We start from the raw sequence: 11,838 nt of genomic DNA, 5'->3' as shown, positions 1-11,838 counted from the left end.
AGGGAAAGGTATTTACTGTAGCCCTTCAGCCTCTGACACATTTTCTATTTCATGCTGGTAATTCCTTCCATATTCTGGAGGATTTGGATTTCATTTTGCGGTTATTTGCTTTCATCTTGAAATGTCTCCACACAGACTGTCTATTGACAGTGCCCATGAATCATGTCATTGAGCATCCACCACACATTTGTCTCTACTAAGAAGCTAAATTGGTTGTCTTTACCATTGGTTCCTCCCTCTGATGGCATCCAGTGCACGCCCACTTGGCAGGAGTGGGCAACTGAGCCCAAGACTTTGGTCAAGTTCCACTAGACTTGCCCATGTGGTAAGATCACATTCAGTCTCCTGAGACAGCTATGGAAAACTAGAAGAGTTTTATTGAAATGGAAGAGAAAGCTTCTCCTGATGGAACCAACCCAATATTCTCTCTCAAAACAAGGCAGTGATAAAATGTTCTCCATTATATAATTTACAGCCCCTTTAAGGAAGTGAGCATCATTTTAACTATTGGACTGTTGAGAAATACATTTTACCAGTTACCAGCATCATAACTGCATGACTCTCTATAGAAGTTTGATATAATAATTATAAAGTTCTTTTAAATGGTACTTGTCCTAAATTCCATAGTTTCTCATTCCAGGTGTATCCACACTAACATGAGCAAGAAAAGGAAGCTCTGATGTTTAGCTCTTTAGAGTAAGATGCATGGATCTTGTGAGTTATTATTCCTCTGGCAATGATGGATATCATCATGAAGTCCTCTGAGTTTATCTTGGAATATCTTGTTTAGATTTTCTGCTTGTTCCTAAAGAGCAATAAATAAAATGATAGAGATTAGCAAAAGTTAATGTTCTATGATTGTACAGCAATGTAGCTTACAAGGGGTGAAAGTGTGACTGTGAAAGCCTTATGGATCACACTCCCTTTATCCAGTGTATGGATGGATGAGTAGAAAAATGGGGACAAAAACTAAATGAAAAATGGGGGGGGGAATGATTTGGGTGTTCATTTTTACTTTTTTTACTTTTTCTGGTATAAGGAAAATGTTAAAAAATAGATTGGGGTGATGAATGTACAACTGTATGATGGTACTGTGAACAGCTGATTGTACACCATGGATGACTGTATGATATGTAAATATATCTCAATAAAACTGAATTTTAAAAAAAGTTGACAGTCTTTGAATTCTTTTCTGTTCATGTCCATTTTACCTCCCACTGTTGGGTTTTCTACTTTTGTAATTATTAACCTTTTCTCTTGCTCCAGAGACATCATTATCTCTCAATCTCTGAAATTTTGATGTCCCCAGAATTATATCCAGAGGTCCCCTTCTCCCTCATTCCACACAATGTCTATTGACAATCTTAGTCACATGTTGACTTCAAGTACCGTTTACACACAGATGAATGTCATCTATTTTTCTAAGAACCTGATTAAACAACAGGGCATCTAGGTTGACATCCAGAATCAGGTGAAGTGTTTGAAACTGAGATGAGGGGATTTATTCCAGAACTCCAGTTTTGGTGGAAGAAGTAGAAGAAAACAAAAGAACAAGGAAATCTAGGACCCTAGGTTGACCACATTGCCCCTACAGAGCAGAACTGCAATCTCAAAAAATCTTGTGGAGTAGCACCTGGAAAACTAGTACCTACAGGTAGACTGGGCACCTGGGGTGAGGAGGAGGGTAGTGTGCCCTTCGTCTCATGAAGATGGTCACATAGGGTGTTTGCACAAGGTTTGCAGAAGCAAAAAACTTGCCATCCCACTTACTGGGGAAGATGGTTTTGATAATTTCCTAGGCTGTGTGTTATTGGCATTTACAATTACCTCTTCAGACCTCTGTTTTTCTCATCTGAAAAATGGGGACAAAATTGCTCGGCTCCACAGTAAATACTTAGATGAGAGAATGCATGTAGAATGCTTTGTACAGTATTTGGTAAATAAGAACTACTGCTTACTGAGTGATGATGATAAAAAAGAAATGGATGAAACAAAATCTGTAAATTAAAGGCCTTCAGAGCCAGACACAATCAAGTCAAGGACAAGGGCATAGAAACAGTAATGTGAAATTAATTGAACAAGGTAATCTATGATCCCAGCAAGAACTGTCCAGAAAAGAGTACTTACTACCATGGGCTAGCTATGTCCTTTGTTTTTAACAAATTATTGTGCTTAGTCTGTGCCAGATACCATTCTAAACACAATTATTAACTCATTTAATGATCAAAACGTCTTTATAAAATAGGTATTATTACAGTCTCCACTTTACAGAAGAGGAAACTGAGGCACAGAAGGGTTAGATAACTTGCTCAGATCAGATATTTCCTAAGTGGTGGAGATGGGACTCATGCCCAGGCAGACTGGCTCAGAGTCCCTGCCCCGGGCTGCAGTGTTAGCCCTTTGTCCTTGCTTTATGCTCTCATTACAGAGAGGACAGAGAGGACCATCCGAGATAATATAATTGAATACCTGGAGTACATGCTCCTGGGCCCTCTTTTGCTCTTCCAGCCAGCACTCTCTCTCCAGCTGCATTTGTCTCACGTGTTCCTGATGTATTCTCTCCCTCTGCTCCATCATTTGCTGATTCTGTCTTTGCAACTCCTCCAACCTCCGTGCTTCATCCTTGGCAGCCTTCGCTTTCACATGTGCCTCTGAAGAGAAATAGAAGGACAGACATCTCTAGAATTAAAATGTCCTTTCCTTCTGCTTTCCACTCTCATTTGTTACTTCATAGAGAAAATTCCCTGGGGTCGGTTTTTTTTGTTTTCAGGTACCCAAAACACAGCTGATTGTATACTCAGATATGGCTCAGGAGCTTAGAAGCATCTTTGCCATTTTATTCTAGTTGAATATCCTGGGAGGATCTAGCCAAAATAATTAAAAATTTGTAGATTTTTTTTGTCTATTTTACATCTCTTCCATTTTGTTCTCACCTTCCTCCTCCTTTTCCCGTTTTGTGAGCGCCTGGTCCGTCTGTAGAATTGCATCACTCACGGTCTCCTTGGACTTTAAATATTTCTGCAGAGTTTCCTCAGCCTAAGGAACCCCCAAAACATGAAATTAAAAGTAGCAAGTGGTGATTAGGGATGTTGCAAACATCTTTATTTCTTTGTCCTCCCAGCATCTTTTCCTCTGCGGAAGTGCTCCGCCTGCACCTGCTGGATCTGTCCGTCAAGCCTCTGGTAAGTGGTGGTCACCACTCCGGGCAGCCAATTGCAGCACCCAAGGCTGCTGGATACAAAGGATGTGTTCACAGGTGGGGAAACACCACAACCTGGGTTTTTAAAATATTGATGTGGATGCAGGGAAAAAGGAACTCTCTCCCTTGAATGTACTAAGTAATAGTTAAATTGGAGTTATTTTGTGTCATCTTGGCTGCCATGTGGGGTGAGTCCTCTTGAGAGAAGCCAATAGTGAGCAAAACTGAAGAGAAAAAAATGAAGGGTAGAGGTGGGAGAAAGGCAGGACGTATTTAAACTGGAAGCTAAATTAAAACCTTTACTTTTAGTTTATGTAAGCTAATGAATTTGTTTTTTCTTAAGTTAGTTTCAATTATTAGGAATCTGTCCTATGTAACCAAAAAAGGTTCTCTTGTATTGGGTGGTTGCAATAAAAGTCTGGTGATTATGCTGATGGTTCAATTTAATGCCATGACTATCATTACAGTATAAATCCTGTTCTAGGAACACCAATATTAAGCACATAGTAGGTTTCCCAAGTATGCTTGTTGAATGAAAGAGTAATGGCTAAGCAGAGACATTAATCTCATCTGTATGCCTGTAGATTTGTCTTTCTTCCTGTTCTCACTGGTTTTTGAAAGATGCACCCTCCCCACCCAGCAGTTTCCCACAATTAATAAAACTAGGATACCTGGATTCCCTTTCTGGGTTTTTGATAGTACTCTGCCTTCAGTTTTTCTGTCTTCTGAATGAAGAGGTGATGCCCTCCTGGTTTAGAATAAATTCCCTCCTTCACTTCTTTTTCTAGAGGACCAAAAATATCCTGAAGTAAAGCTGAGCAATGATCCGATGATGCTTTCATGTTCTGTTTGCAAATGTCGTCTTGTTTGGCTTCTAGACAGGCCTTCAAAGGGACAAAGGCCGATGGAGAAGGTATTAGAAACAATTTGCTATTCTGGAAATTATCCTCAAAAAATAATCTATATTTTTTTCTAGAAACTTAGAGGAATACAAGCAAGACTATATCCAAACCCAGACAAGTTCCAAGAATGATACTCTGTAGGAAAATGACGCTTATTTTTGGGTTTCAGATCTCCTGGAAAACCTTTCTCCTGTTATTTGCCTTAGATGTAAACTTCAGATCACAAATCTCTAAATTTATGCCATATTTTAAACATAAGCTACTATTTTGCAACATTCTTGGTTTCCATATTTCACTGGACCTAGAATTTCCAATGAGGAGGTCATTACTGGAATAATTGTGGTACAACATAAGGCTGCACGGGTTTTCAATGGCATCATTTTCTTAGCATTTGGTTGGAAAAATCAACTTAGTCTACTAAGCCTGGATTCACAATTTTTAGGAGATCCAACTGACAATTCTGTGTTATTGATTAATAAAAAAACGAATTAATTAATACTTTATAAATGCAACTCTTCAGAGGAATAAGATTTTTTTAAAAAACTGCATCTATGGGAATAACAAGGTAAAGATGAGTTATATGTTTGTGGATGTTTCAGAGTTTATGGGGCCCAGGGTAGCTACATTTTTTTATACGTAATAACAGTAATATCTTAGCTCCCCAAGTGATTATCATTATTTTCCTGTCTAGTAAGAATTGCTTTTCTTAAGTCCCATTTTTCCCTTTGACTGACCCTAATATTCATGAACTAGAACAACAACAAAAACTTGCCTCTAATTCCTTCTGGAACTTTTGGTCCACATCCTTGAAAGAGTTTTTCAGGAAGACTTCGATGGCCTCTCTCTCACTGGCCCTGTGCAGGTCCAGCAGCTCCTGGAGGGTTCCTGTGGGCAGCTGCACCTTCTGGCCCATCTGCTTGTCATAGTGGGCAATGGCCTTTTGCACTGAAGCTGAGTTCTCTATCTGGGCCAAGGCCAAGACTGTGTTCTCCAAGCGGGGCAGATTCCCGCTGCTGATGGTATTGACGTAGGTCAGCACCAGGTTCTCTAGACCTTCACAGGCAGAAGAAATGCTTATATTATTTGCAAAGAAAGAGAGCATGCTCTATACTGAGAATGTTAATTTAACAGTGCATTGTCTGAATTTTTTCCAGAATTCTGTACATTGTTGAAATGACTCAGATAAGTTATTTTGGGAAACTCTGTGTTCAACAAGCCACATTTTCCTTCTTTGGGAAAATGAACAGTGTTCAAAGGGGAAAGTAGGGAATCCTTAAGATTTCCATGTGATTGCCCATGTTTCATCCTTCTCTCTTGTAGAAATTAGGAGATAATTAATAAAAGTCACATGTATTCGTTTGATCAGAATGCTATAGCTCTTTTGACCCTTTACTCTTCACTTTCTCTCCCTTCCTCAGGTTTCCATTCTATACAGATTCCCCATTTCTCTTTCATTTCAGTATGGCAAGCTGGTATGAGTCACCCTCCTCTGAAAAGGCACAAAGCTAGCAAATTAGACCAGGGCTCTTTTATCTTTTGTTGGAATTTTCCTGTTTTCCTTCCTTGTCCTTGGCACAGTCTTTGCTTGTGCTCAACTTCCCTCAATAGTGTAGCAATAATTGATGGAGTTCTGAGACTTACAGTCCTAAAGAAAAAATAGACCACGAAGTCTGCTTAGACTTCTTTTAAAGTTCTAGACAACTTGGGCATCTGCTTGGTTAATGTCTGTATTGACTAAGCTCCATTCATATATGTCTTGCTCGCCTTGTGCCAACTACAGCCTGTGTTGCATAATAACTATCCAATATATTTCTGAGACAAATGTTGACTACCCATGTGGTATGTTCTAGTTTAAGAGTAAACGATTATGGGTAGAACTTCTTTAACTTTGCCCTCTCTTCAGGCTATGTTCCTATTTTTTCCTACTTTGGAGACATAACTAGAACAGACCTAGAAATATTTTAGATATCCCCTGCAATTTAACAAATATAATATATATTATTTGCTTGGTAGTAATTGACCATGCTGACATTGGGAGAAGAATCTTATGAATTTCCTTTATTTTTTATATTGTATTGAAGGAATATCCTTAAAAAGGTACTCACGAGGTCCATTGACCATAATGTCTCCTGAAAGAGTCTTGGTCTTGGAATGGCTGAAGATGTATGAACAGAATTCTGTAATTTGTTGCAAAAATTCAGGATCCAGCTCATTGTCATTCAGTGTCTCAAGCTTGGCAAGTTTCTTCCGAAGACTGGGTGAGTTGAAGATAAAGCATTTCTTCTTTGGAAAGAACTTCTGTATACATAGACGGGGCAAATTGTAATTTTGAACATATTGATCAGTACCTAGAAGAAGAAAAATAGGATTTATTTAGCGTAGTATTTACTTCATTTTAATCTATTTCCTCAAAAAATATTCCTTCCACCCAATGTTATTTACTTCAATGAATCTTCACAAATACTAAGCAAAAAGATAGAAGGTAACTAATCAGGGAAAGAGAAAAAGAAAACAAACTTACTCCAAGAACAAGAAAGCAATACAATTTAATAGCAGATGTATTCGTTCATTCTAAATTAATAATGTTAATTATTTATTTGGTGGAATAACCAGGTGAGTTAATATAGGAAATTATAAATTTAACCACTACACACAAGAAAGACAATTTCTTTTGTTTCTTTTCTCCCTGTTTCCTAAATGGAAGCCCCTGTTACCTTGCTTTGGCCTCAGTGAATTCTCCAGGTACTCATCTTCTGTGATGATCTGTCCATCTGCTTCCAGCTGTAGGTAGAAATCTCTCAGAGTCCACACTAAGTCTGGAAAGTTCTCAGAGTCAGCTGCAACTTCAACCTCATCAAGATCAGGTGAAGATCTTACCCTGAGCAGATCCGTCCTTTCTGTCACATTGCTGAGAAATCATTAAGGAAAACTGTTAGAAAACAGACCACATCTCATAAGCCCATGTTCAGTTCCATATCTCCCAAATCTTTATTTTCCCTTTGGGTCTTAACTCATCATTTCATCAGTAAATATAGGAGTTATTTTCCTTGCACTTTGAATGTTTTCCATGTTTTAATTTTTTGTGTTGGATTTACCAGTTTCCACAGCTGGTGAGCACTGGAGATCTCTCTGGCTTTGATGCTATCTGGGACCACAAAAGGATACTAGAGTAGGTTGATGGCTTGCTGGTCAATGGCGTTCATGGTATTGTATACGAAGGTGCTGCTCAGCAGTATTGTCAGTGCAAAGATGTGGGTATCATTCTCTGCATCATCCTAGAAGTCAGAACAAATTTAAGTCTGTTTCATGGCATTGTCAGGTAAGTAATGGTTAAAAGTAAGCTTCTGACTTGCAAATGGTAAACAAGACTAAAATAAAAATGATTGGCAGGAATATATGAGCATTAGATAGTTCTATAATTAGCACTGATAATTTTATACTGAACCATGTTATTAACTCACCAGTTGTTCAGATACTATTGTTAAATCCTTACAAAGTGAAGACTTAAACTTAGTGGGGTCATTAGGGTCCTTAAAATCAATATTTTCCATTGTAAAAACCAAAGTTGGCCTATATGTATTATACATAGTTATATTAAATTATAAATATATATTGTGTATATAGAGAGAGTAGCAATTATGCACAGGCAATTCACAGTACTGATCATCTTATATTCAAAACAAAGCTGTGAGGTAGGTTTATAACTACCATCTCTGTTTCACAGATAAGGAAGCTATGGCTCAAATTTAGGCTGATCATCTCTGAATCTTCTTAAATCAAAAACAAAATGAAAACGTAAAAAGATGAAAGTTCAAGGGAAAAACCCAGTGGTGTGACAGAGCCAGCTCATACCATCACGAGAGCTGACTGCATACATTACTTCCCAACTCTTGAGTTTAGTTTAGTGACTTCACTTTGGTAGCTTGAAATACGCCATGATAGGAGTATTATGAACATCAGTAAGTGCTACAAATTGAAGCTTTTTTCCCTATGAGTAGGTTATCAAATACCAGCACACCTCTGGAAAAATCTCATGCTCAAATGATGAACTCGATAAGACCAAAGAGAAAAATGAAAAATTGGGGAAGACTTGAACTTAGTATGAACTGAAGAACACAAGCATTTTTGTCAAAAGTCAGAGAATGTGCCAGAACCCTGATTTGCACATCAGTTTGATCCAGATCTCAAGGCCTTAACCACTATTTTCTGTAGAAGCAGACTTGTGACTGATTCTATTTGCACCATTTTTATACATCTGGGTTAACTTGCATAAATCAACATTGGTGTAATATCTCCCAACCATGATTCTGGCTTATATATTTTTTCTTACTTCAGGTTTCCAAACTTTGACTATTAAAACAAGAAAAGAAAAATGTATACTCTGGTCAAGTGGAAGTACAAACTTGGAAAAAACTAGCCGTGCAAAGAAAATTCTGATATGAGGTAGTTAATCAAAATGAAATCCTCCTTCCTTACCTTCTCTACATCTCCTAGGCCCTCAGTGTCAAGCAGAACTAGGGTGTGGTTTGGCTTCTCAGGATGAGGCACACACCACATCCAGATTCCCTTGGTGTGAGACTGCACCGTGGATCCAACAGAGAAACCTGCAAAGAGAGGGAATGTGACTAGAGCTTGTATGAGGGGCTTAAAAATTAAGGTAGGAGTTAAGGTGAACCAATACGCAGAGATAGCAGAAAGAACAAACAGTATTGATCTAAGTTACAAATAGAAAAATGGGAAAATGAGAATATCAAATACCATAGGTTAGAAATTTGATGTTTCTTATAAGAATATCATATTACTAAAGCATTAATAGTTTATGTATACACAAATAATTTCATTGCTGTGTTACTCCTTATGAGGGGAAAGTATTATATTTTTCCAAGGAGATAATAAGGCCAAAAACAAACAAACAAACAAAAAGTGATGTGTAAGGAATACAGAATATCTCTTTATCTCCCAGATCACACCAAGAGGCCTAGACATAGCCCAAATATTAGCTTTCAATTTTTAACCCTTTGTCTAAACTTTGCCTTCTGAAATCACCATAGTAGACAGCGTGCAGCGTGGGTGAACAGAGGGGCTCTTCTAAGCTTTCTGGTGCCACTTACCCTTTTTCTTCCCGGCCAGCTTGTTCATCAGGTAGGATTTGCCTGTGCGGTACAGGCCCACAATAGCCACCACGACAAGAGGCTGGTTGATGGCAGACAAGATCTTCAAGGCTTCCTGATTAACCTTCAGTTGCCCTTTAATGTTCTCAATGAGGCACACTGGGCCTGGCATGTGGATCTCTGAGGCCATGGCCAGGGTGTTTCCTTATCTGCAAGGGAGAGATGGAATGTACTGGAATTTCTGATCTTAAAGCAGAGCAAGTCATTTTGCTTCCTGAAGCTGGAGTCATACTATTCCCCAGCATGGCCTACATTTCTGAAGAAATTTTTTTAAAAATGGTAGCAAAGAGAGCAACAGTAAAATAGCTCCTGAGGCCTTCTAGGGGTCTCCTGTAGGCTACCCTGTCACTTCTTAAATATTTGTTGCACACAAGGAAACCCACTTTCTGGGTCTAACCTAGTACTGCTAGCTTGACTCTGACTTACTCCTATTGTTTTTGGCTTACTTAACATTTCTTATTTTTACCTCCCTGAATCACCAGATTGAATCTTTATGACTATTATTTCTTGCATCACACCTCTTCCTTTTACCCCATGTCAACCTGTTTTTCTCTTACTCAGAGATATGTCCAATCAAACTGTATTGTATTAAACCATGCCAGGTCATTATGTAGTATTATCTAACAAAACATGGTTATTTTCTTCTTAGAGAGATGCTTTTTAAAGATATTTTATACATCATTTTGATGTGACTTCTTTAACCAAAACTTCGTGTTAATTTCATGGTTGAGGAAGTGAGTGAAAATACTTCCTTTAAAAATACTTAACCAATCACCTATGTTCTAGGCATTGATTCCTGTAATCTGAGGAGTCCATGATAAAATATTTTTAAGCTACATGAGATAAAAGCAAATGCATGCTTTTCTGCCCTGCTTTATCATAAAGAATACTTTTCTTTCATTTTAGAAGTGATTACTACAGAAGCTAAAAATCTACCATTGATCTAACTCTTTCATTCAAATCTTTCAACTAGAAGATCAAGCAATCCACACGTTTGCTTTGACGTAAGGCAGACCAGTTTCCAATCCCAGCCCTGTAACTGCCTAGCTGTAAGACATTTGACATTTCACTTAGTAATCTAAGCCTGTTTTCTAAAAATTGGGAAAAAGAAAATACGTAGTTGCAGTTAAAGCTGAAAATGCACATCATTACAACTGCTAGTTTTATAAAGAGAGCTGTAGGAGAAAAAGAAAGTGCAAAGAAAGAAAATACCAAGAAATATAGGTAAAAATGCTCAGGAGTGCTAGAGATGGAGTTTCTGAAGAAAACCTCTCTGTTAGGCCATACACTTGTAGTTTTTATTTTGTGTTGCTGATGTTGTTTGTTTTTGCCTTGTGTTGTGTTGGTTTTGGTTTGCATTTGGAAGAAGAGGAAAAGATTCTTATGAAGGAAACAAGTGAAAAGCAAACAAGTGAGAGATGCACGACATGTTGCCATAGGAAGATATTCAATGAAAGAGAGAATTCCAAGGAGTAAACAGAATTATCAGACAGTATTGAGGGGTCAAGTTGGGTAACGTCTGTTAAGTGCTCCCTAACAGTTAGAGGCAGTAGAGTAGGAGAGACAGACTCCAACAAAAAAGGGCTAAGGAGTGAGTGGGTGCGGAGAAACTGAAACTGGTTAATCAAAACTGTTTCTAAAAGAAGAAATCCAAATCTACCTTCAAATAAACTACATGACTGTGACTAAAATATAGCTGTTTTTGTGAAACCTTTTCATTCTGCACTCTGGGTTTCAACTTTTTTTCTTTCTTGTCTTTCACAACCTTAGCCAGCTATTTACATTGCATTTCATTCATTGCTCTTTCTCATGAAATAATACAACTGTAGTCCTTGAAACTTTCATGCTGCAGTTTGAATCAGCTTAATCAAGTTCTATCAAATATAAAGAAAGGTAGCTTAACTGGTAATTTTGCTCCCAGATTGGTCATAAGGTAGCAAAGGAAGAAAAATAGTTTTAAAACATTCAAACTCTCCATTTAATCCCCACACATGCTTGTACTTAATTCAACATTAAGCAAATGTAACCAAAACTTACTGAATTCTGCTTTCTGATAGTACCATAATTTAATCTTTACCAAGGTCTGGTCGGGCTTAGCTGCATCCTATCCAGGATAGAAAATTTTTAAAATGCAAATCTCCTCCCATCCTTGCCCCATCCTTACCTTAACTATAAAACTGGGAACAGAAATCCTTTGAGCTCCTAAGAAAGCAGCTGTGACAAGAACGTGGTATGAGTTCCAACTTCTGTCCCTTAGCTCAGTTGTGTGGTTTCTGAGTAGTTTTCTTCCTCCTCACACGTTCTTTTTTCCTTTTTATCTTGCAGTCAGAAGACTGAAATATGAAATACAAGCTAACCAAAGGGAGGAGGACTTTTAAAACTTCTTTACAGGAAACTGAAACTAAAGAGCAAAACTTTCAATGACTAGGAAAAAAAAGAATTTCCAGAGCTTGCTGCTGGGCTGAATGCATTTATTTGCCCTGATTTTTCAAGAATTGCATACTAATTACTGGAAAGTCCCTTTAAGGTCATTTCCAAATTTTGAAATGTAGTTTGAAATGTAATG

General features: G+C 37.9%; 1 protein-coding gene across 1 annotated transcript; it reads right to left on the bottom strand.

The window, feature by feature from the left end:
* Positions 1-357: 357 nt before the first annotated feature.
* Positions 358-11,603, bottom strand: LOC119518672 (guanylate-binding protein 5-like). The gene is made up of 11 exons (XM_037815965.1): positions 11,437-11,603; positions 9,213-9,421; positions 8,578-8,705; positions 7,267-7,376; positions 6,816-7,009; positions 6,207-6,449; positions 4,874-5,154; positions 3,871-4,083; positions 2,934-3,036; positions 2,470-2,651; positions 358-805 (listed from the first exon to the last, which is right to left on the bottom strand). The coding sequence occupies exons 2-11, from the start codon at positions 9,400-9,402 to the stop codon at positions 692-694; spliced, it is 1,758 nt and encodes a 585-aa protein (XP_037671893.1). The 5' UTR covers positions 9,403-9,421; positions 11,437-11,603; the 3' UTR covers positions 358-691.
* Positions 11,604-11,838: the final 235 nt, after the last annotated feature.

The sequence above is a fragment of the Choloepus didactylus genome, chromosome 2, assembly GCF_015220235.1.
Source record: "Choloepus didactylus isolate mChoDid1 chromosome 2, mChoDid1.pri, whole genome shotgun sequence".
Taxonomy (NCBI): Eukaryota; Metazoa; Chordata; class Mammalia; order Pilosa; family Megalonychidae; genus Choloepus; species Choloepus didactylus.
The sequence above is the reverse complement of the archived record's forward strand: the minus strand, read 5'-3'. Positions and strand labels throughout refer to the sequence as shown.

Excerpts from the sequence above, each read along its gene's own strand:
- LOC119518672 (XM_037815965.1), bottom strand. The coding sequence starts at position 9,402 with ATGGCCTCAGAGATCCACATGCCAGGCCCAGTGTGCCTCATTGAGAAC. Across the intron at positions 7,010-7,266 it reads CAAGCCATCAACCTACTCTA|CAATGTGACAGAAAGGACGG; the intron begins GTATCCTTTTGT and ends ATGATTTCTCAG. Across the intron at positions 3,037-3,870 it reads AACCCAGAAAGGGAATCCAG|GCTGAGGAAACTCTGCAGAA; the intron begins GTATCCTAGTTT and ends GGGGTTCCTTAG.